Source organism: Pholcus phalangioides, unplaced genomic scaffold (genome assembly GCF_987345545.1).
Source record: "Pholcus phalangioides strain wild (caught in Gottingen) unplaced genomic scaffold, Ppha-v1.0 ptg000024l_1, whole genome shotgun sequence".
Taxonomy (NCBI): Eukaryota; Metazoa; Arthropoda; class Arachnida; order Araneae; family Pholcidae; genus Pholcus; species Pholcus phalangioides.
Genome location: NW_028301616.1, coordinates 24,655,909 through 24,682,423, shown reverse-complemented (window position 1 = coordinate 24,682,423; position 26,515 = coordinate 24,655,909). Strand labels below are relative to the sequence as shown.

At 39.8% G+C, this 26,515-nt stretch overlaps 1 protein-coding gene across 1 annotated transcript in view; it reads left to right on the top strand.

The window, feature by feature from the left end:
- The window catches only part of LOC149069065 (uncharacterized), an 84,985-nt gene that overhangs the window by 14,651 nt on the left and 43,819 nt on the right, over window positions 1-26,515 (top strand). Inside the window, exons 2-10 of the mRNA XM_089251189.1 lie at window positions 299-507; window positions 11,312-14,361; window positions 15,292-15,615; window positions 18,768-18,937; window positions 22,238-22,454; window positions 23,445-23,456; window positions 23,548-23,612; window positions 24,594-24,690; window positions 24,819-25,048. Of these exons, the coding sequence (XP_089107315.1) occupies window positions 13,917-14,361; window positions 15,292-15,615; window positions 18,768-18,937; window positions 22,238-22,454; window positions 23,445-23,456; window positions 23,548-23,612; window positions 24,594-24,690; window positions 24,819-25,048 (1,560 nt within the window). The 5' untranslated portion in view covers window positions 299-507; window positions 11,312-13,916. The remainder of the gene's footprint in view (window positions 1-298; window positions 508-11,311; window positions 14,362-15,291; window positions 15,616-18,767; window positions 18,938-22,237; window positions 22,455-23,444; window positions 23,457-23,547; window positions 23,613-24,593; window positions 24,691-24,818; window positions 25,049-26,515) is intronic.

The window sequence follows — 26,515 nt, the reverse complement described above, 5'->3', positions numbered from 1 at the left end:
GAAAGCCACGTGGTTGGGCCCCGTAATCGGATAACGATCGATCTGCACATCGCGTGGACATATCCAGTCAATTATAATATCCAGACATCATTAGTTTATACATTGAAATATTCCACGTTTGGATATCACCTGCGACAACTCAATCACGAGAAAGCGACCCGTGGTATTTTTTTTTTTCGCGGAAAAACAATCTTTCATATTGGCATATGCAATCCGAATTTCGGGGGGTTCATCTGAATTACAGCTCAGCCAATCATAATAACTTATCATTAATGATCCACGCATTTTCTTTTCGCAGAAATCGCATAATTGAATGGATTTCATGGAAAGAAATATATATAAAAGGAATTGACTTTTGTGTGTGGCACATACAAAAAGGCAATATCATAAATTACGGAGCCATTTGGTATTCTCTTCTGAACGAAAGACACGGCAATATCATGTTATTCCGAAGGAATATTAATACACACAATTTTCGAATTCATTATTTGGTATCGGAACTTAAAGGTAAGTCATTATTTTTTCCTCTCAGATATATTTCCATTTTATGTTAATTTCAATGAAAACACTAGCAATGATATTTATGCTACTAATTAATGCTAATTAATTCGAAGCAGCAGCAGCCGTCACGTGCCAAAAAGCAATCTAAAATGCTAAAATTCTAATGATTATATTTTTTTTCGTTTTCTCAAATTATGGGGCTATTGGGAAGAAGGAATTGTTTTCCACACAGTGAAATGCACCATTTTGCGTTCCTAAATATAGGCCATCGGAAAAAAAAAGGAACAAATTGTAAGGCATCGGCAGCGTTGCTTAATAATTAGTTTTTGGGAGTGGAGAGAGAGGCTCTGACTTTTAATGTGCAAGCAGTAGAGCGTCAAATTCTATCTATTTAGGTCGCATCGGTCGAAGAACCGAATAAATGTTACAAAGTAAAATAGGAACCTGTCAATACAGCGTATCCATAACCAATCAACGAACTCTTTAAGTTCACTCTGCTTCGTGCTGTCTCTTGCTTTTTCATTTACATTTTTATGAACTTCTGATTGGCTATTGCAAGTGATGATTAATGATCAAAGGCTACCATTAACTTGTGCCAAAATGATTCCGCTTGACCACGGGTTGATACGTACCTGAACACAGCATCGGTAGTGTTTAGGAGAAGATCGAAGGATCGAGAGAAAAAATTCTGGTGACGTCTTGCCATCGATGCGGCATCAAATTTGGACGTCTTTTTGCATCTTGTTATCGTATAGAAAGGTCCATCTGGTACAGAAATTTGACTGTGTGTCAGATATCTGAGTATAGTTATTTGATCATTTTTGTCGCACCACGGTCATTTTCTGCACACGAGGGCTAATTAGACCGGGACCTACAATTTATTGCCGATTCCGAACGGAAGGCTTGTTTTTTATACTCATCGAGAGGTTGGTGCGCTAACCCCTCGATGGGGGACTCTCTGCGGTAGCAATTTTTGCTGCGGTCAAGTCGCCGTTTTTCGTTGTACCCCTGTGTCAGGAAAGTTTTCTGACAAGGACGAACTGGGTATCTAACTCGCGACACCTCTAAACATCCTTTGGTACTTTAGGCGAGCATCTTATCGACCGGGCTACCGCGCCCCTTGAGTATAGTTAAGTGAGATCTATGCGCAGGCACAATTACTCTCTCCATCTGTGCCTCAAACTTTTTTTCGGATAGGGAATTCAAGTGAGGCTTATTTTCTTTGCGTTAGCAGATGCGCAGCCAATTTCGGTCAAAAAAGCCGAAATTGAAGGCACATTTGCGTTAAAAAAGTTGAGGACAATCACTGCTCTTTTCTGGCTTGTTCATGTCTATTTTAGACGTGAGGGAAGGGATTCAAACCATTACGTTCAAGGAAAATCTCAAAATCTTGTGTGGACTTTGTGTTTCTCAAGCATGTGAAATAGTAGTAGAACTCATATGTTATAAAAGTTTGTATGTTTTTTTTTTCTTTTTTTTTGACACAAAATAAAGTGTTCCAGGCTCTGATACGAAGCTGGGCTGGAAGAGATCTCGGCAACGGGATAAGTTCAAAGGGAAAGTTCTGGCGTTTATTCATTCAGTAGTAGAACTCAGAAGCATCATCCACGTTGCAAGGGATTGTTTTAATTATTAAAATAAAAAAAAAACCTAACTTTTTATATGAATACAGCCCTGTCGTCAAAAAACCAGTTAGAAAGTTGTTGCCCTATCTCTCCTGAGCGCAGCAAGCAAATTCCATGTTTCTAAGTGCAATATTCGCTGAGATATTTGAACTCGAAAACCGGAGAAAAGTTGGGGAAGAACAGCATAGACTAACTGACAACGTTTCGTTCCCTCTTTTATACCGTTCTTCCCCAGCTTTTCTCCGATTTTTTAATTCAAATATCTCAGTGAACATTGCACTTAGAAACGTGGTTTTTGTTTTAGACTCAGGAGAAACAGAATAAAAACCTCCTAATTGGGTTTTTGAGGGCTGGTTGTCCGTATAAAACGTTAATTTCTCTATTTTAATAATTATATTATTAATAATCCATTGAAACATTAATGACGTACCTTAGTTCTATATGTCATTTGGATACTTTTCACTACTAATTAGCGGCAAGGGGAATTATGGAATCACCGCCCTCCTTATATTAACACACACAACGTGTTCCGACATATAACCAATTCGTTAAAAATTCCGCGGAGGAATGTGTGCAAGGTGCATGTACGGTTAAGTAACAGTAGTAGTAGCATAGCAGTAGCTGGTATACCCCCCAATAAAGATAAACAAAATCTGCAGCTCCCAATAAGGAAAAAAAAAATCTGCAGCCGCTCTATATATACTCAAATAAGATTAAGAAAATCTACAATCAGTACGCGACAAGGATGCAAATATCTGCAGCGCACTGATAAGGAAAGTATGGAGCGGTCGGTAGCTCTCAGTAACTATGCATGCAATTTTAACAACACTCTCGTGAACGTCATGCGTATCGTATAACACTCTCGTATAACCTCCTACATACGTTTACCTACGTTACGTTATGTACTACTACCTACTACATTTTCCTCTAATATTCTTTCAACGTTAGTTAATATTTTGACTAATGAAAGTTATAGAAATTATGATACCAAGGGAAACAAAAATACGTATTTGAAAAAATCAAAACCAAGGCCAAAGTATGGCCGATATTGACTTCATTGTAAAAAAGGGGGAACGCCATTGTAAAAAGTTTCCGCCCTTACCAACAAGGAAACGCGAGATTTAGGAAATGTGCCAAAACGAAAATAACGGTTAAATTTAGCAGAACGATGTGTCTCTTTCCATGAATAATGTTGCTCCAGATCTTTCGTGACACACACACACAGACATAGCCCTCCCCCATACACAAAGCATATATACACGAGACGTGATTCGAACTCGTAAATTAGTTGGTCCATCGCCCATAGAAAAATAACAAAATCTCGATTTACATCGTCTTCGCGTTATCTGAATTAAAATACGATTTGTCTGGGACAATACCTTTCAGAAATATCCGTTAAAATATACCTTTTAAGTAGAATATTCAGCTGTAAATAGCCTATTATACCCATCGAGCCGTGAATCGGCAGTAAAAATAAAATTATACAGCTGGGAGGTCATTAACAGGTATAAAAAGACTATTAATGAATATATACCCTATAAAAGAATCTGATGAATAAAACGTACGTATATGGGCGCGTTTGTAGATCATTTTTTATCTAACAGCAAACACTTGATTTCCCAACGTTTTCCCTCTATATTTATTGGGTCTTAATTCAAGGGTCAAGTTAAGTCTCCATTCAAGGGTCGAGTTGCGTCTCCATTCCAGGGTCATTTCGAAAGTGATACACCAATTGCGGAGTCGATGATACAATTTTGGTGGAAGTGAAGCAAGTTGTTGTTTAAGACCCGAACTCCGAACCAAAAATACCCCGAAACATTTCTAAGTATTGAGTTCAATGTGAATATACAGAAACGAATCTTACATGGAGTTCGTGTTTCTCTGTAAGATTATGTACATTGAACATTGAAGGACCGGACACACCCCGCTTCCCATCTCAGAGAGATATCGAAGCTTTCCCGGGGATGGGTGTATCCGGAAATTTATTAATTTATGTGAAAATAACAATGATATACATATATACAATAAATAATCTGGAATAAATAATCGTACAAATTGTGATCATAGCACATCATCCAACGGATAATCAGACCGTAATCGTAATAGTCCTTATATAAATATTCAAAGAATAATTTTTGTCTTGTATGTGATAGAATCTGGAACTGAGTTTATCCAATCTAGAATATACTAATCTCGGCAATCAAGCTGTAATAAGATATCAATTGACGTCTATATGTCCGGCATCTCCATTTCATTCACACCCGCCGGAAAAGGATGAAACAATTGACACTTGTCTTCTTGGGCGTAAATTATATCGATTATTGGGTGTCGGTGAAACAACCGATGCATGTCTTCTTAGCCGTAAATTATACTCTTTAATAGGTAACCGTGTTACCTCTCTTGTTGGCTCGTAAGGGTACGTCCATAGTGCACCGCTTCCCGCTTCTCGCTTTATTGCTTAAACCGCGGCAGTTGTAGAAGGCGAGATGAACTCGCGCGATTCTAGCCGGTGGTGGTTATAGTGCACCGCTCGCGGGAGCGTCTGCTTGCATGAGCAGTTGGCATCATGGAGCTATCACGTGGGGATATATTGTGTTTTTGTTGACAACAAAAAATATGTACATGAAATGAATAGGACTCACCTTGAAGTTGCAATAGGTTTAGTGTAATCGCTAATTATAGTTAATTAATTAATTGATGATAAATCAGCGATTTCGCTTTTAGTGCCACAACAAATTTTCGATTAGAAAAACGAGAATTAATCGTTACAAAATTTCGTTTAATTTAGTTTTATCGTTAATTAGTTTATATTAATGATAAAACTAAATCATGATCGATAATTAACTAATCAACTAATAACGATAAAACTAAACTGGCCGATAACTAGTTAATTAACGGCAAAATCCGTTGGATTTCGTTTTATCGTTAATTAGTTAATCAACTTAATTAGTTAATTAACGAATTAACGCTAAAATGAAATCCAACGGTATTTTGATTAATTAACGATATCGTTTTTATTACGTCAACTAATTAACGATTAGTATTAACAATAATTAGGCGTCATAAAAACTCCGTTGGATTTAGTATGATCATTAATGATTCTTAATTAATTAACGATTTCGCTTATTATGTCATAACTAATTAATGATTAGTATTAGCAACAATTATCCGTCACAAAAACTCCGTTGGATTCAGTATAATCGTTAATTAACCTTAATTAATGATTAATCACCGATATCACTTTTAGTGTCATATCTAGTTAACGATTAGTATTAACAATAATTATTCGTCATAAAAACTCCGTTAGATTCAGTATTACCATTGATGATCCTTAATTAATAACCGATTTCGCTTATATTATGCCATAACTAGTTAACGATTAGTATTGACAATAATTAATTCTCACAATAGGATTCACTATAATTGTTAATTTTCCTTAATTACTTGATGATTAACGATTTTGCTTTTATTATGTCATAATTAATCAACGATTAGTCGATCAACTCCGTCGATTTACTATTCCACTATAAAACGAACACTTACAGGAAAGTATCCGTTTTAAAGTGCAAGCGGTGAGCCGGTCAAGCGAGAAAAAGAAATAACAATTCATTCCGGTTAAAGCGGGTAAAAGCAGTTTCAGCCGGTAAAAGCAGGTAGGCGGGCGCACTATGGCCGCCCCAATGAGTGTTCACGATCTTTTTTCAGCCGCGATGAAGCGAGTAGCGAGAAGCGGTTCACTATGGACGTACCCTAAGACGGGTCCTCCGAGCGCGAATGCCGTCCCCTTGATCCCGCAGCTCGTGTCTTATTGTGGAGTAGATGTAGGTTGCGGTCCAGGAATCGAATCAACCTCTGCAAACGTTGAAAGTTCAGAGGGCTGTCTAGAATTCTCATCTTCCAAGCAAGCATTCTGGACTCTGGCAGTTGGCTAAAGTGGAAGTCTCTCGTCTGGGAATAGTGCCATAGGTAACCATTTGAACCGCAGATGCATACGCTGTTACTAGAACGTTTAAAACGCAGATGATACGCCGGAAAAGGACCATGCTAGGTGATAGCGATTGTTTTCTTTCTAGGCCATACGTTCAAACGCCAATGAACTCGTCGTTTTTAAAAAGAAAAATTAATTAACTAATTAATTAATTAGGGCCGATATATTTACTAGAACTATTTGTGTTGTGTACCCTTACGCATAGCTCAATCTTGAGAAAAGACTCATTAAAACCGTTAAAATTGAGGTAAAAATATGTGTATCTCTGGAGTGAAGAGGGTACAGCAATTTATTACCGATCGAGTTGGGAAGAAAATAAAGGTATCACCTATATATCAGTGGTTGCCTAGGTTTGGTAGGGGAAAATTTTTTTTATATAATGACCTTATCCAGGATCAAACCCGCGGACCTGACGACAACTTCCATGGTAGACGAGTATACATATTACTACTGCGCCAGTCGGGCACACACGCAGACGAGAACGAAAACATCTGAAGCTGGTAAACCGACAAAATGAACAAAAAATTTAGAACATTCGGTAAATCATATTATATATACATCAACCAATTTGAAACATCTGCAGCTTACGCAGACGAGACTGAAACATCTAAAGCTGCTACACACCGACAAGAAGAACAAAAAAAAATTGAAACATTCGGTAAAAAAAAACCACCTGCAGATTACCCTGACCAGACTGAAACTTCCACAGCTTACACAGACAAGATTGAAAAATCTGCGGCTTACACCGACAAAATTCAAGAAATCTGCGGCTTACACCGACAAAATTCAAGAAATCTGCAACTTTCACAAACAACGTTTAGACATATGTATCTTACACAAACAAACATCTTCAGCTTGTACACTAATAACCGAAACAAAAAAACTGAAACACTCGGAAAAAAAACTAAAAATCTGCAGATTACATATCAGAACATCTGCAGCTTACACGGACAAGATTGAAGCATCTGTGTCTTACACAGTAACATCTACAGCTGGTACACCGACAGAAGGAATAAAGAAAAACATTCGGTAAAAAAAATCAAATCATTTGCATGTTACACCGACCAGGTTGAAGCATCTGCGACTCACGTCGACGACATTGAAACATCGGCAGCTGTACAACGACAGAAAGAGCAAGAAATCAGCTTACAATGGACAAGATTGAAACATCTGTATCTTACACAGAGAAAAGACCGGAACATCTGCAGCTGGTACACCGACAAAAGGAATAACGAAAAACCATTCGTAAAAAAACCAAATCATCTGCATGTTACACCGACCAGGTTGAAACATCTGCGACTTACACCGACGAAATTGAAACATCTGCAGCTGTACAGCGACGGAAAAAGCAAAAAAATCAAATCATAGGAAATTACAAAAATATTATCGAAAAGAATATCGTTGTAGATGTATCGAATGCACTGAATATCGTACCAGCGAGGTTTCACGGTATTTCTTTTCGTCGAAATTAATTCCGGGAACGCTGTTTTTACAGATACTGTATAAACGTTCGCATAGGCATACGCGGGATTTTCTGAGGGGCGAAGGAGGATTCGAAATTTTTTTGTGGGGGCATGTTTTTTCCTGCCAAATAACATTATAATCTCGGCTCATCTATATATATATATATGGGAGGGGGTGATAACCCCCTTTTTTCGTACGTCAATGAACGTTCGTTTTAAGAAAGGTTAGGAAAAACTCATACAGGTTAAGGAACTTTCTAGAACGTTGTTTGAAGCGTGAGCTGCCAATCAACGGAAGCCTTCCTGGATGGACGACATAACGTGCTCGTCACACGCCATGTAATTTAGAGCGAGAAAAAGCTCCATCGTCGTAGGGAAAAGCCATTAGGTACCGGGACAAAGTGCAAGTAGTAATCACAGGGTCGTCAAAAAAACCAACCGACTTTTACGTTGATAAATAGGGCCGGGCCGAGAGAGATCTATTGCCCTGCAGTTATTTTTTTCTATTTCTCGTCCACGACATTTTAGGAAAGTCCAAACATTCATCCCGTAGGATAATTTAATGGGAAATTATCATTTTTTTCCAGTCCTTTTTTTTAGAAGAATGTGTGTCAGATTTTGTCTCATCGTCACATACGGAGCTATTAAGAGAAATGCCAACATCCCTTCTCCCCAAATTGCGAATTATTAATACTATGAGGGGAGCCCTGAATCGTATATCTGCATGATTCCCGCGCGATGAATAACTAATGCCTTCCATTATGAATAAGACACGCATGCACAATTCCGTTTTTCAATAAACTCGAAAGGATTGCTCTACCCACCAAAATAGCCGCAACCCCGCTTTATTTGAGCGCGATATTCCATAACTCGATTTGCATAAGTGCTTCTAGGAGGCCCCCTAAGAGCACCGGGGCCCCGAAGCACGTTCGCTGTTGATTTTGTCATGGTCTGATAACGTTTACAGCAGAAGTTGCTTCGACGGGATTAATAATTTTAGGCAAGCAATTCTTTAGCATTCGAGGAAAAAAAAACCATTCTCGTTGTACAAGAATAGAAAATCTCTATCAAGAGACTCCAGGATTGGATAATATTTGCATTCAGTGCTCGAAAAATCAGTAAATATTGCATAATCATCTGAAATATGGCGAGATTATCGTGAATAATTCTAAGAGTTTCGTGTTTTGTTCCGTTTAAATAACGCGTGAAGTTCGTGAGTAATTACGCAAAATCAGAGATTGTCGTGGGGTTCTGGTGCACCAAGGAAACCGTGGAAAATGTTTGGATGTGACCATGTGTTCAAACAGCCGTGTGGTGTAGCATAAATTCTTGCACAAAAAAAACCCTTCACTGCATAATAACTGTGTGTGCAAACTGCACACAATCCATTCCATCGCCATATAGTAGGAGGGCATGCGTTTTACTTCTGGAGAATTGAATTGTGTCTGAATAATCTAGTCTGTATATATATATATATATATATACTCGTATGTCTGTAGAGCAGGGATTCTTTAACGTTGTACCGTGCGAGAGGATCGGTCGAGGTGCAGCGAGATGTGCCGGGATGTGAAATTCTATTGAACGTAGTAAGGTTTCCAACCTGTTTGCCACGACAACTTGACGATGTTGCTAAAGTTCTTCGTGGTAGACCAGGGTGAGGCGCCTATAAAGGAGAGCGTAAAAAAACTGGTTTGCTCCTCCAAGTGATGCCTAATTGTCCAAGTATCCAATTACCTTAAACTTAGCATTTTTCTATAAAATGGTACTGGAGCGAACTTTAATAATATTTTAAAGTTTTGATTGAAAGTGTCTCGAAAGGGTGAAAACAATAATACATTTTGGACAGGTTAATGCAATTTTTATGTCAAATTTTAAGCACGTTTTGACGTTTTAAACGTAGTCGGATACCAGAACAGTCGGAAAAGAGCAGGTTGGAGAACAGCGATTAGCTATAATGGTAATACAGTAAAACCTCTCTTTTGCGGGCACCGATGGGACGAAAATATTCGCCCGTAAAAGAGGGGTGACCGTTAATCAACGGGTTTGAAATACATACTTTTATTTTACAACTGGAAATTATTATTTCGCCGTGAAAGAGGGATGTTCGTTAAAAGGGCTTTTACTGTACTTTTGCTTAAAGATAGCGGAGGAATTGAGACTGGTATTTCAAAAAGTTTCAGGCCTGAATAGTTGCCAGGTATTCGAAATTCCTAGGATGCGTAAACGTGGAAACTCCAGAGTCCGTGGTCTATCTAGAGATGTGTGCGTTACTATGTATAGATGCTGTATGCTCTACCTCTAAAAGTAGTGGTGAGTGTGCTCATGTAACGTCGCTTCTCTATGATAGCACATACACAACACGTCATTAACATTCTCATGTCTACTTCTAGTAAATTGTGGTATGTGCAGGAAAGTGTAGTGTAGATAAACCGTAATGAAATACATGTATGAGGTATGTTTCAAAAACTGCTGCCATCTGTCGTTCAACTTTTAAGTAAAAAATCGACGGCAAGTTAACTTGTTTTAAGAATCGTGCACGGATAAAATAAAAATGGATGTCACGGAATGTCGTGACGAATTTTCCCGAATATAAGTTATTTTAAATACTTACTAAACATCGTATATACACATTTTTCCCATCACACTTTCGTATCAGATTTCACTGCGAATTTGTTTCATTGGTGACTCGTTTCACGGTTTCCATAGGAAAATGTGGCCTGAAAAAAGGAGGGAAAAAAACTTTGATCTCGTCGTTGATGACCATTTCGCACGACAAGACATCATTTCGGTCACCTGTTCTCATCAGAACACGAATCTGATGACAATCAAGTAAATACACCGAGCAACACCTCGAAGGATTGCACGGAAACGTGTGTGTGAGAGACTGAGGCAACCAATGTTCAACATGAAGATGGCACACTGTTTTAAGAGCGTCTGAAAATTCTGGGATATTGGTTTTGTGTTATTGCCTATTTCGTAAAGAAAAGATTGTGTGTTGTAGCACAAGGGTGCTCACAATCTTTTGAACAGTGTGGGCCACACGCTTCATTTGTTTGAAAATGTGTCGTGGGCCACTTAAGAGTAATCGGGAAATGTGCAGCGGCCCGCTTAATTGAAGTGAGAATGAGCCGTGGGCTGTTGAATTGATGTAAAAATATGACGTGGGCCACGTAAACGATCTTGAACGGTGCACCAAGTCTTTTAAGTGACCTTTAAATGTGCCACAGGTCAACAAGTCAGTTAAGTGATCTGTGAATGTACTGCAAGTCACTTAAGTGATATAGAAATGTGCCACGCGTCACTTAAGTGATTTGTGAATGTGCCGCGAGTCACTCAAGTGATCTGGACAGTGTCCGGTTCACTTGAATGATCCGTAAATGTGCCCCAGGTTCCTTGAGCTATCTGTAAATGTTCTGCGAGTCTCTTAAGTGATCTTTAAATGTGCCGCGGGCCACTTAAGTGACCTGTAACAGCGCTCCAGGTCACTTGAGTGATCTATAAATGTGCCACGGGTAACTAAAGTCTGGGAACGTGCCACGTAGTTCATTTTTACAAACTTAGGTTTGAGGTCATGGGGGTCAGATCAGATGACTCCGAAGGCCACATTTTGGCCCACGGGACAGGGGGTTGAGCATGTCTGGTGTAATTTAAGTCTCTAGAGCATTCAATGTGATGATTTCTCATGTTCATACATCGCAAAAATTATTGTTTCTCCCTTCGCTAATTCATTGCAGAGAGTAAAGGAGACAATTCAAAGGCATGTTAATTTCACAAGACATGAAATTTCAGCGTGTATAAGTGGGTATACTGAACCTGTTGAGGTAAGCTTTGTTAATCCGTGTACGAGCCAAGGTAAGTACTGGTTTTTCCACGATATTTCCTAAGTAATACTTTCATTATGGATTTTATTTCGTGTACGTGTTATGTGACCATATCTCCATGTAATGCATATTTACTTACAGTTTCTGGAAGTTTCTCTGCAACCCCCCCCCCTACCCCTCCCTTGTATTGTGTGAGAAAAGTTGAATAACATAATTTTTACACATACATTTATACTCACAATGTAATATTTGCTGTACAGGTATAATTAATCAATTAATTAATTAATAAAACCGCCATGATGCCAATATTTATTCATAAGTATTCGCTTTGCTTGCCCTGCACTATGTATGCACTTTGCTTTATTGCATTGCATTGAATGTAATCTCTCTTGCATCAATCTCGCATTGATTGCCATCGTTGCTCGGACCGTAATATGTAATACACGGTATGGTTATCGTCAGGGCTCGACCAGAATCGTATTCACGGGGAGGAGGAAAAGGGGCTTTGCGGGCCATAGCCAAGGGTGGCGAATTTGGAGGGGTGAAAAATTTTATTAATCGGCAGCCAAGAAAATTTTTGAGAGCAAAATTTCTGTAGCCCACAGTTAGGGAAACCGTGAATACACCTCTGACGAGGGACTAGGTCAGTGAGTGCAAAAAAGAAGTGCCCTAGAGAGTGAAAGAACAGGTCGGTGACCGTGCAAAAGAGTGACCAAGGAAATGCGCGCAGGCATGCATGTGAGTCACCAAAAGAAAAATCTATAGAGTGTTTGATCATGGGAGTGACATAGAAAGCGAGTGATGAGATCGGTGAGCGCCAAAACAGTGGCCTAGAGAGAGAAATACCAAGTCAGCGAATGGCCAAAAGAGTGACCAAGAAAAGTGTACAAGCATGCGAACAGCCAAAAGAATAACTTAAGAGAGAGAAGGACCATTTCTGTGAGAGATCAAAAAAGTCATCTAGAGTAGATAGCTAGGGACTAGGTCAATTTGTGAATAAAGAAGTGACTAAGAGCGCAAGGCACCATGTCGGTGAGAGACTATAACAGTGGTTTAGGGGGTGTGAAAGCATGCGAGTGACCATAAAAGTGACCTAGACAATGAGGGACCGGGTCAGTCATCGGCGGTCCGAAATTTGAGCATGGCGATGGCATAGAAAGCAAGGGACCAGGCCAGTGAGCTAAAAGAGTGACCTAGAGAGGGAGATTCCAGGCTAGTGAGCTAAAAGAGTGACCTAGAGAGGGAGATTCCAGGCTAGTGAGCGGCCAAAAGAGTGATCAAGAAAGTGTGCAAGCATGCGAATAGACGAAAAGTAATTTAGAAAGTGGAGGATTACAATAATAATTATTATTATTGTTGGGTGGAGGACTATGCCTGTTACGACCAAAACAAAGTCACATAGAAAGCGAGGAGAAAGTCAGTGACCAAAAGAGGCACCTAGGGAACCAGGAAGTTGGTCAGTTAAGTGACCAAAAAACTGACCCAAAGATTAGGAACCAGGTCAGTGAGCGACCAAAATAGTGATTTAGGGTACGCAAGCATGTGACCAAAACAGTGTGCAAATAATGAATGATCGAAAGTGTGACGGAAGAAGCAAAGGACCAGGTCAGTGAGTGATCAAATAAGTGACCAAAAGTGTGACTTGGAGACAGAGACGTATTTACAGGGAGTGGGGGAACTAAGCGTCCTATAGTCTATGGCGGCAAATTTGAAGAGTGAGTAGTCAAGGAAAATTAGGCTAGAATGAAGTTATCGGGGTCAGATTACCCCGATAACCTTTTAAGTAATATCTCGGTACCGGAATGTATATTTCATACTTCGGAATTCGTGCTTTTGTTAACTTTTAACAAAATCCGGTTAAAATACATAATAACCGGTTATTATCCATACTTACCAATCGTCTTGGTAAGTTTGATCATTTTAATCACTTTTACCGGTGATTATACATAATACTCAAGCGTCGCATCTTTGGTAAACATGATAAATCGTACAATTTCTATGATATACTATACACGATAACTCATACATGTATTGTATCATTATATCGGGGTACGATCGTAAAATTTGTAATCATTATATCGAAATCACCAATTACACTATGGTATTATGCACAACCACAGATAAAGGCGATTAATTTCGAGTATTTATCAAATTTACCAACGACATTTGGTTATTATGCGTATTCACTGGTAAAAGTGATAAATTTATCAAACTTACCAATATGACTTGTAGGTATGCATAATAACCGATTTATCACAGTTACCGGAACATACACATATCGAATAAACAATGTTTTTTTTTTTCTGATTGACGGAGGGGTGAAATAATTCTAAAGAAATTCGGCACCCAATCAATTATGCGTGAAATTGATCATTGAAGTTAGATGTGTAACCAGCATCCTCTAGGGATGCTTCTGGCTGGTTGCTTAGTAGTCGTAGGCGTAGACTATGTAGTTTGCAGTTCAGTCTAGATAGGCTCTTTAGAATGATTGGAGGAGAGAGAGAGAGAAAAAAGAGTGATGTCGTGTTTCCTCGTAGACGGCGGCGGCTCTGCGGATAGAACGACAGAAATGATGACGCCACCTCCACCCAAAGTTATACCGACTACGACGCCTCTAACGACAACGACGGAAAAGATGACGACGACGACCGAAACGCCGACGACTACCACCACGGAAGTTCCGACTACTACGGAAGAAACGACAACACAAGTACCGACGACCACGACGACGGAACCTACCACGACGACGACGCCGATGACCACCACGACTACGGAACAAACGACGACTACAGTCAGAACTACTACAACGACGACAAAAAAGCCAACGACGACGACGCCTCGTCCAACGACCACGACGCCGAAGCCCACGACGACTACGAAAGCGACGACGACGACAACCAAACGGACTACCACCACCACGACTACGACAGCAAAGCCAATGACAACTACGAGAGACCCTTCAGGTACTGGTATATCGCTCCTTCAGGTTATTATCATCTTGGTCATTGAGTGCAAGTTCTCTACTAGTGGGGGATCACTGATGGGTTGCGAATGCAATGTCTTTAAAAAGGGGGGAGGGGTCATTAATGGATTGTCAGTGCGATGTTTTTTAGGAGTCTCGTGAAGCCATTAATAGATTGTCAATGCAATGTCTTTAAGGGGCTTCTGGGGTCATTGACGGATTGCCTAAGCGATTTATTTGAGGGGACTTGTAGGGTCACTTATTGGATGCCAGTGCAATGTCTTTGAGGAAACTTGCGTTCTTTTATATTGCCAATGTCTTTAAGGGGATTTCTGAAGTCAATGATATATTCTCAATGCAATGTCTTTAAAGGGACTCCTAGGGTCATTGATGTATTGTCAATGCAATGTCTTTTAGGAGACTTGTGGGTGCCATAAGTGGATTGTCAATGCAATGTTTTTAAGAGAGACATTGACAATTGGGGTCATAGATTGATAGGTTGATAGATTGTCAGTACAATTTATTCTAGGGGACTTGTGGGTTCATTGATAGATTGTCAGTACAATTTATTCAAGGGGACTTGTGGGTTCATTAATAGGTTGTCAATGCAATGTCTTTAAGGGGACTTGATACCTCAAGCTAGTTGATGAATTTTCAATGGGATATATTAAAGGGAACTCGTGGAGTCGTTGATGCATAGTCGATTCAATAATGATCTCACAAGTTCCCGGCCTTCCTAAAGATACTGATCTTTAGCGGCGCTTGTGAGGTTATTGTATTGTTACTGACACATTTCGACACTACAGGTGGGCAGCAAAGTATTTCCCCTTCCTTAAAACTCACGAGACAACTTTTGCGTTTTCAAATTTTTATTTATTCATTAAAATTCGATTATTCCCTGAAGTTGCATCCCTACTGTCTTTCTTCGCAGACACCAGATTCTCAGCCACGGCAAGTTTCCATATACCCGATCTGATGCAAGCCGGTACACCAGTGTATAGAGACGGTCCGGTGGCCGAATCAGAAGACGGTCCGGAAGGCTTCGGTTCGGCAGCAGACTTCGGCGCCAACGAAGATGAGCCCGAAAGATCCTGCCTGAAAGTCAACGATCTCAGCAAAGCCGGTGCAACATCCGAATCGCATATGAAATGCTGGAAGAATCCCATCAACTGCAAAACGGGTTTCTCGGCTGTCATATGGGCGAAGGTGCTGTTCAAGAGAACAGATAAGACGAAACGGTACTTGTTCAGTACAGGTGAGTAAGTGTAGGTTAACACCATCACGTGATCTTATGGCCTTAACCACTTTACGATCAAGGGCGTAATATTGCGTCCAAACGCCAGTGGAATTAATTTAAACAAGCTCGCGAACGTGGTCGTTATACGAATCACTCGTTATTCGAATCAAACTCCCTCATAGGAAATGACAGAAACACGGATAATTCATTCCACAATTATTCATTCACATAAAAATGACTAATAAGAACGGCATTTAATCAACAATACAATGCCATAATAATAATAATAATAATAAGATATATATAATGCAATAAAATACATATATTTGACGAGCCGATGAATTTTTAGAGATATTGATCTTATCCTGGGCTAGAAATCAGTGAACTTTCCTCTTGCGTCTTCCGGGGAGAGTGTCTCAACATCATGAGTCCTCAGAAAAAGTTCAGGGTCGTCTTAAGAGTCCCGGCTCCCCTCCCCCCCCCCCCCCCGGATGCACTAATTTTTCTAAGGTCCCGTACTTGGATAGAAATTCCAGTCTAGTATGCTATTCACACATATTGAAGCTCTCGAAAATTTTGACCATATATCATTATCATGAGCACTCCTTTTAAACTTGAGGCCCCTAGGCCGTTCCAGGGTGGGGCCCACGTATTAAGACGGCACTAACAAAGTGTTCTGGGGTCACCTGTACTTGGCTGGAGAGAAGTAATGGCTTAGAAATTAATTACATCTCCAGAAATTGTAGTACCAGATCCCATCATATGCCCCCCATGGATATGAGGGCCCGGGCCCCTGCCCATATGGGTCCGCGGATTTAAATGGTCCACGCTGTGCTGGATTCAGAAAGTATTAACATTTCTCCCCTACCATAATTCGCTTGAAATCAGTCTCTCTCTGACGGCCCCTCATCAAGGATTTGGTTCCCTTTCACCTGTGCCCCCCCCCCCTAGAATATCCCAGAGACGCTAGAGGGTCATATAGCACCATGTTAAGAACCATTGCAATCTAACATGTTAATAACATAAATCATTGATCTGAAATATCTGCTGTCATCTATCGAATAAAAATAATATGATTTTTTAATTGATATTGGTAAAAGATTTTCCGATTGGTGAAATATATTGAAAAAACAATATAATATGATGCAATAACATATTGTTATAAATAATATTATTTATTAAATTATCAAATTTACTGTTAAAATTTTAACAGTTGATGTTTCAGTAAAGCAAAATAAGATAAGTAATCGTGCAACGTAAGACCGTCCGAACCTAGTGAGATATAGTTTAATTTTAACTTTGTTGATCTCAATGACTCGTTAAAGTGAAAGATGGAAATGCTTGACAAAATGTACTAATATTATATTACTGTACACAAAAATGAACTGATAAAATTTTTTAAATACATTTAATAATTTCATGTATATTATTGCTTTTTGAAATATTATCAATATGATACACTATTTTTTTTATTATGCTATTCAGAAGCTTGTCAGCAGCTTCAATCGGAAAATTATAACAATTTTATTCGATAAGTAACAACAAAAAAGTTCCAGTGAAATGATTTTTCTTTGCATGTTATATAATACTACAGTAGTTCGCACCTGATGCCATGTGGCTTGTTAGAGGCCCTGGGATACTCTAAAAGGGGGCCACAGATAGAATGGGGACCACAAATGGGAAGGGGGCCACATGCACAGAAAGAGAGGTGAAGAATTAGAGCTTTCAAGTGAAATATGCACAGTATATAAATAATGTAATAACACCGTAAACAAACATGCGATAGGATAAAAATGTATACAAATTAACTTACTCTAAACAACGTGTGTGCACGAAAGTGACAAATCATCAGCTTAGTGGCGAAAACGTGACAAATAAATAAACAAAGCGCAAAATATTTGCTCGTAATGAGAATCATCGCTCTTTAATAGAATCAATTTTTTTTTTCAAAATTTTTGCTCGTTATGTGAATTTCTCACTAACCGAACCGCTCGTTAACCGAAGTTCCACTGTATAAGGAATTATTGAGGGCACGCTTCACAAAAAAATACTTTTAAGGGATCAAGTGACCTGAATCTTTAGGGGTTCCACTCCGCCCCCATCCCAGCTGGAGCAGTCAAGAGATTTCACGTTTGAAGCTAATACTCAATGTACCAGCAGAAAGAAATGAGGTGTCGTTGTCGCAATTCTGTTGCTTTTGTTTTCATGTTGTTGCAACAGGCGAACAATTTTATCATTTCTCATATAATTGTATAATGATGTCAAAATAATTGTGTTGTATACATGTAAAAGACATAGATTATTCGAATGCATTCTACTACCTTTTAAAACTTGGTCCATCTTTTTTTTTTGAAACACCCTGTATGTTTGTTTGGAATGTAACGAAGCTATTCTATACTCTATTTTTAGAAGGGAAAAATAAATAATAATTTTATTTCTTGAAAAACTCATTCATAGTGCATTTACAATCTGGATGAAAAACGAAATTTCGAACTGCGGTCGAAATGACAGCTCGGTTCTAGTGTTAAACGCCAGCAGAAAGTCCCGGTTGCAGTTGATATAACTGTATATTAGGCTTGTAGGAGCCTCGGCTTATTACTTTGACCAGGGTCTCATGATGCAGTTAAGATAGCAATTTGTTCACCTAGGAACGGAAACAAATCAATGATCACCGTATTATACAGCTGTATTCCCGAATCGGCCAAGAGAAATCCTTTCAGCATCATTGATAACAGGTTTGTTAAAGATCAGGTCCAACGCGGATGATTGGACACCCCGAAAAAGATGGATCGAAATGCGTCGTTTTGGCTACCGAAGGTTATTTCTACTTCACAAAGGAAAATAGCCAGACACACACACACACACACACAGTTTTATCTCTCATTCTAGCGTTTGGAACGTTTATCATTCCCGCTTGGCTGAATAGTGGAGCTGAATATAGACCCTGAACCATGAAAACCCTTGACACAGGGAGCTGTAGACATTTATCTTACTTTTTATGGGAAACGGATCGACGACATGTCCGTCTCGAAGTCACAAATAAACTGAAATAACGGACAGGAGAGTTAATACTATATAGTTTTGGAAGATTACCTCATGGATATGTTATGACCAATACACTTTGATCACGTTGCTGTTGTTTTAACCACGTGGAATTTTTTTTTGTTTAGGAGGCAATGAAGATGGTACACCAGGAGTCGCTATATACTATCGTGGTATATACATCTACGCAGTCGTATCGACTGGAGAAGGGGTTTGGTCGATATATGCACCGGGCGCTATGCTGAATGATACCTGGAGCAGCGTTGCCTTCAGCTGGGGCCCAAACGACGGCCTCGAAGTAAGTATCTTTGGGTACGGCCAGCTGGGGTTTGTTATAAATCAGATTCGCTATACATCACGTGCAACACGTTTTCAGTTTTCTGATATTCGGATTTACACTGGGTGTTTCAGAAAGGACCCCCGAACTTTGAAATGATATAAACCATCAGTTTCGATAATGCATGTTTTGTTCCCCCCCCCCCCCCGCAACACCGACACAGCCTTTAGGATCATGAGGGAATAAGGAGTAATCCGAACGCTGGAGAAACCGCGAGACACCCAGGTTCTGTCGCAAGAAGCAACGTAAGCACTTCGGACCCCGGGCGGAGTTGGGGGGAGGGGGGCGGACACCCGGGCATCTCGGGAAAAACCAAAATTTATTGATACGTCAAAGATTACATATAGTGCATCGTAATCAAAATTATGTGAATCGAAGAATCAAATCAATCAAGTAAAAGTCGAAGTGTAACGGGGACCGATAATAAGCAATTATAACCTAAGCGCTACCAATCCTCACGGTACAAACTGGTAGGGCAAACCGGGTAAGAAATTTTGAATTGACCAGTAGCAATTAGCGGTTTGTGGTACGACTCTCTTAATTGGCCTCGGTCTGCCCTTATGTACAGGGTGGGCAAAAAGTCCGTAAAAACTTTAAAAATTCATAAAAACCGCAAAAATAACAGAATTAAAAAAACGGTTTGCAGAGTTAGCATCGCTAGGTCACGAAATTTTTTTTTAAGACAAGAAAAACCCTAAAAATAACAGCCGATAGAGAGCGCTGACGCACGCAATTCAAAGAAAAATATACGCAAATAACGAACAGAATGCCTCCAAATCGTTTATTACAGCAGTATGTGTTACACATGACCACCATAGAGGATAACACATCGCAGGCGGGTCACAAATCCAGCAACGGCAGAGTGCAGCAGGTCTACATGCACGGTTTACAACTCTGAACTGATTGTGGATTAGGAGCGTGGGAGTTCTTATAACCGTCTCATTTGCATATTTCCACCGAAGTCACTTGTACCAGCGCCACCTATTGGCTGTTTTTTTAGTTATATTTTTTCCTGTCTTAAAAAAATTCCCGTGACCTAGCGTAGCTAACCCTGCAAACCGTTTTTTATTCCGGTTATTTTCTACGAACTTTTTGTACGGACTGGTAATACAGGTACATACACTGTGAGAGAGGCGATCACCCCTTATATAAGCCTATAATTAATTATTTTCGTATAAATCACCTCCCTTATCTAAAGCTGTAGACCCTTTCCCCTAGGGGTGACATAAGAATTATTTCTAAGGTAGGCCGTAACATTAATATGCAAGCAAAGGGTGCTTCAGTATTAATTACAACTTCAGCCTTCTTATTAGTCACAACAGATAGAGCTCTAGTCTCCGTAAAATACTATTTGAAGAACACTTTTTTTCAGTAAAAATTAAAACCTTGGTTTTAAAACGTGTCGCGGGCCATGTAAGTGCTCTCGAACCTGGCAGTGGGTCAATCAAGTGTTCTGGAACTGTGCCGTAGCTCACTTAAGTGATATGTAAATATGCCGCGGATCACTTGAGTTACCTGTAAATGTGCCGCGGGTCGCTTTAGTCATGTGGAAATGTGACGTGGACAACTTGAGTGCTTTGTAACTGTATCGCATGTCACTTTAATGATCTACAAATGCACCGCGAGCCACTTGAGCGAGCTGTGCCGTCTAGTTGTCTGGTTAATTTCTACAAAATTAGGTTTGAGGTCATACACTAGATGACTACGAGAGTCATATTTGGCTTTTTTTCTTTCAAACCGAGCACAACTCAGGTCTATCGCTATAGGCAATTTACTACCTAGTGAGATGTGCCGGAAGTGTACTTAACAGCCTGAGTGCGTATCTGGTGTTGTGTCTGATTTTTCAGTGCTGCAAAAATTTCATAAAGATAGGTGGGAGTGCCTGGATATATTTGGCCTGCTGGTATTAAGACATGTATCCACATACTTAGGCTATGACCAACATAAATGATGAATGTTTAAAACGAGTATCGATCTGGTGTCAGACACATTCAAAGCACACCAAGTGTACTTTGAAGGAACACCACGGTGCTCGCGAATCGTCACTGGCACGCAATTTCAGACCAGACTGTGCCGCAGGAATATCATAATTTGAAATTATGAAGTTCTCTATTCTTTGGCTTGAAGGGAGGTAGAACAAAAGAAAAGGGTCTGAAGAGAAGAGGGGAACATGACGAGAGGCTTATCAAACTGAGGATGAAACGATACTATTTTGACTTCAGGGTGAATCGGGAAATCTGCTCTAAAGATACCCCCAACCCCAGGGTTTTGTTGAGCTATTTACCGAAGTTGCAACCAGTGGCGTCAGAGTCGGGGTTGCTTTAGGGGTGCACGAGCAACCACGGTATTTTTTAGAACAAATCTGATCACCCCCAGAATTAATTCGCGAATGAAAATTTCTTGCGTAAAGTTGGAACTGAGCATTCACAAGAATAAAACAGTTCCGATGCTTATGTACTATAATTTTGAAGAAAAAAAAAAGGAAAAATTTTAATTTCACGGCCGTTCCTATTAAACCCTTTACGATCAGGGACGTGATATTGCGTCCAAATGCCAGGGGAATAAATTCAATTCAGCTGACTGTTTCTTCACCCTCTTCTCTCCTCATCGCGGAGCTTTATTGCAGCTCAATGAAACCAGGTTGTGTGTGTGTTTCCCCCACCCCTCTGTTCTCCTCAGCTTTTCCTCCTCTTTACTCCTCGTTCTCCACAGCATTCCCCCTCCCCATATATAATGTACAGTATATTTCTCAGAACTAATCCTTTTAATATATACATTGAAGTGAGAAGGAGAACACGTAGGTGAGGACGAAAAAGGAAAGTACTGTGTGTACACCTCTACTCTATTATCTAATTATGTACTGTTTGTACTGTCCCTTCCCACCCCTCTATTGTGACATTGGAAGTGACTGACAGACACTTGTGTTCCTTTCATGATTGCAATAATATTGTATGGCTGCGATTGTTTAGTTTTATGAGGGTCTACCTAATCTGTGTGGAGAGATGTTTATTAACCAGTGTATATAAACACAAGTACTTTCTTTTTTCAAACCGAGCACAACTATCTATCACCATCTATGGGCGATTTACTACCTAGTGAGTTGTAACTGTGTGTGTACCTAACAGTCTGAGTGTGTATGCAGTGTTGTGTTAGATTTTTCAGTGCTGCCATCTATATTTCAGAAGTGAAGTGAGTGAACACAAGTAGCCTACTATACAGACCCGTGTGCAAACGAATTTTTTATTTATTTTCCCTTTCAAGCTCTACATCAATGGCAAGCGGAAAGCTTTCGTGAAGTACCCGGATGTACCACCGCAGGCGAAGAAGCAGCCTCTGAAACCACTCCAGTTGACACTGGGATGCCGGAGAGTCAAGAAAGAAGTTTACGTGGAGTTCGTGCAGGGGATGCTGGACGATTTCGCGACCTGGCAGTACAGGATACCTCCGTCTGACGCTGGATTCTTCCTGGGCGGACTCGGTCAGTCTCTTCTTTGAATATAAACATTTATTTTTTGAATCCCATTTTGGAGACAAACACGTAAACTTTCTTCGCTACTGTGCTTTAACACAGTGGTTCTCAACCGGAGGCCATATGGCCCCCTTTAGTGGTACTGGGATACTTCAAGGGGACCACGGAAGAAAATGGAGAAAGGGGCCATGACAGGTGGTTTAGAGGGCTGCAGAGAGCTGAGAAGAAAAATGAAGGTGTCAAGAAATAAAGCTTTTATATTAGTGACTATACATTTACGGAATCCAACAAAACCACCCATAAAACCAGTGCCGTCTTAGGGCATGGATCCACCCGGGCCTCACCACCTACATTTTGCAGCAGGTTCCCTAGGATGTGGTTTTTCGCAGGCCCCCGTCTACATTTTTCACAGACCTCTCCTCTATATTAAATTATAGTGTAAAAAACAAAAAATGATGAAAACCATATCAGGTCCCCCGGGCTGCAACTCTGTCAGTCCCACACTTGCCCGGAGGTCTCATGTCCATAAGTGACCCCACCTTATGATATTTTGTATAGTACAATAAATTTTGAAAATAAGTGGGAAATATGTAGGCTGTTTATTCCCAGCTAAATATTGGACTACCATAACATCACTTTGCCTGGGGGGGGGGGGCAGGATGTTGAGACGGTCCTGAATAGAACTCGGAGTATTGGGGAGCTCAATAAATTCTAGGCCAGTGGTCCGGATGCCACGGGCAAAAAAGGGTTAAGAAACACTGCTGTAACATACCCGTTGTGTAACGTCAAATCAGTTCACGCATTTTGTGAATGCAATTTTCACACAAAACCTTTCTAAATAAGAATACAGTACACATAACATCAGTACTCAAAACAGTATCTACCATGTTTTTTCAAAGAAATCATTATGAACATTGAAATGTTTAAGCCTCTATTCATAATAATGACTTTCCATTCTTGTCTTTTTCCGTCATACCTTGATGAAATGACATCATGAAGATCCAAGCAAATGTAAGTGTCTTTGTGATTGAGATTAAACCCTTTAAATATGGAATGCGTATATCCATATGATGATTTAATATTTAAATTTTTTTTATCACAGTGTGTAAACCGGAGAAACACCCCTTGGGTTGTTCTACGGACATGGAAACACTTCTCAAGAAAATCGTAAGCGCTTTTACTTCTTTTAATGCAATATCGATGTATATATACATATATATATACATATTGCATAACGTTTTTGGTTTCATCTTCTTGAAATCATATTTGTGGTGTTCGATACAGTTTTATAAAAATTGGAACATCTTCTGGGGGTGAGAAACTCCTTGTCTTTAAGGGGATTCCTTCATTTTTGGTACCAAAAAGGAATTAAACACGGCAAGGTGTAGACTGTAAAGCGGATTCGACATGATTTGAATATACGTGTGTGTTACAAATTATATACAAAAACTCGATTGTCTTTAATGTCAGGTGAGCTGCTGCTTTGTCATGCAGAAAAAGAATGCCACAAGTCCTTGTGTCTTAGGATTCCTATCAAAGATCTACTTCCTATCAAGTTGCACTACCTGTTATGATTTTAAAAAAACGAAATAATAAGTTTCGTTGAATTTTTCCATCACTAATTGCTGCAATACACAGAGCCATCTTAACACATGGGCCTCTGGTGCACGTGGAGCCTCCATGGTAATGAGAGCTGGTACTGATCTTGAAAAGCATGTAAATCGGTTGGCAGCAGTTTTTAACCGGGTAGGAGGGACCAAAAAATATTATTTTTCTCGTGGGACGTGAAACTATTGAGATGGCAATGCCAGTACTCCCTTGGTTGTTTTTGTCGATCCGTTCTCGAGTGTGGAACCGATCGGCTTGTGGCCTCGCTAAGAAAAATATGGGAGCATAAAATGTTCACCGCTGCTGCTGGTGCAATGTCCAAAGTGATCTCAATTTTTTGGTAAGTCATTGGTTAGTCTTCCGTTACATTAGGTTTCGTACGAAAGGTATCTTGAGTAACAGCTCACTTGGTCTTTCACTTTCCAGGCTCGCCTTGTCTCAACGAAATCTAAAAACCAGCTAAAAACATCAATAAAGAGAAAACAAACACTCTCCCCTTTTTTAGTGACCTACGTATTTCGTAATGCATCGTTTTTACAGGATGAAACTGACATGACGGACATAGACGTGGCGTTGACAACGATCGCTCACGTAGCAGAGGTTGTCACATCGATGCCGGATCCAACCACTGATTCAAGTAAAAAACTCCTTTATATACCGATGATGAATATGTTATGAATGCAATAGAACTTTTCGGATGTTGTTTCGATCGAAATTATTCAATACATCAATATTATTTTTCGATAACTCTTGGACTTTTTCAAGGTGAAGCACAAACTGGATCTGGAAGCGCTGATGGCAAAGGTGGCGATAAGAAATCGGGGAACTCTAAAGACGGCGGCGAAGGTGAGAAAAGTAACGATGAGATTTCCGAGCTGGATAACTTGAAGTTGGGCAACCTGAGGAACATGATAGCCCTTGTGAAGAAACTCGTCAATAAAACCAGCGGACCACTGAGTCCTGGTGTGAATCCCGAAGATCTAGGAGTACTTTACGTGAGTTCTCATCAATTCTTGAATGAAATATTCATTGGATTAGGTCCCTTTAATCATGTAAATCATGTTCTCGAATAATATGGGTCACCTAATGACAGACTCAATATATGTTCAAAGTCAGTATTTCCTTGAAGTCTGTGGACTCTAGAACGGGGCTCTTTGACGCATGGGTTGCGGGGTGAGTATGGCCTTTGCGGTTTCTAGCCGTGGCCCGCCCGTCGGCCACATTTATTAAACAGCTAAAACCATTGGAATACGATTAAAAAAAAAAACTGATTCGATGAAATGTTGAATTCCTCCCAAACTCTTTTTCATGGCCCTTATTTTCATTATCTCTACGGAACAAGACATTTCGACGGGGCCGTGCGGATGCCATCTCGTGGTCGCGTCCAATCAGCCGGATCATTAGTCTTCATGACGTCTTATTTATTTAACCTTTATTATTTTTTATCGCTCATTTAATTCATTATTTTTTTTATTTTCATTTATTTCATTACTTTTTATTATCTTTATTAAATAATCATTATTAATCATTAACCAATATTCTACTGCAGCGTTCGAAATCATTGGTGGTCCGCGGGACCAGTAGCTGAAAATTTCCAGGCCCGTAATTTGGGGGGGGGGCTCAGGGGGCCGTTGCCCCCCCCCCCACGGCTTTTGAAAATACACTAAAAATGGTATATATATATACATACATTGAGTACATGTTCTTTGCCTACCCTCCTGGAAGAAGTTGAAATGACGGCCCTGAGAGAGAGAGAGAAAATCCCCCCCCCCCCAACCACTGCCGTGATACGTTGATCACACAGAAGAATCTTCTGTATGAGAATCGCCGATCCTCAGTCGTTCTATATTACCTCAGCGATTTGAATGTCGAAGGATAATCGTTTATTTGCTGTAAAAAAATATTTAGAAAACCACATCTCTCCGCCGAAATTCAAAAAATTTATCAGCGAAACCGATTTTGATATACTGTGCATTTTACAGTATGTTTACTAATCGGTGCGTGAATCCCTTAGCATCCATTTCCCGGATGGTCATCAAATCAACATTTTCCCGGCGTCCTAATTTCTTATGCTCTCATAAATTAAATTGAAATTTTATTGAATTTTTGTCTAAAAAAATAGCATCGTACTAGAATACTACTTTGAGCTGTGAATATCAGCCGATTTTCAATCCTTTAGGATCGATCTAATCAATTCTTTTATCTTTTTTTTTGTCTGACAAAAATGTGGGAGGTTCCTTTTGCCCCGTGTATTGGCAACCCTGACACCTGGAAATGTCTTATTTTTTTGCTGAATATGCTAAAAAATAAAGACGTGCATTTACGAAGATATTTTGTTTTAATTATTTCTTAACTAATGTTGTCGTTTGAATCTTAGCAAACCATTTAGTATATGTTCTTAGAAGAAAATATCTTTCGCAGAGTGTTTTCTGAAAATGTAATTTATAAAAAGAACGCCTCTT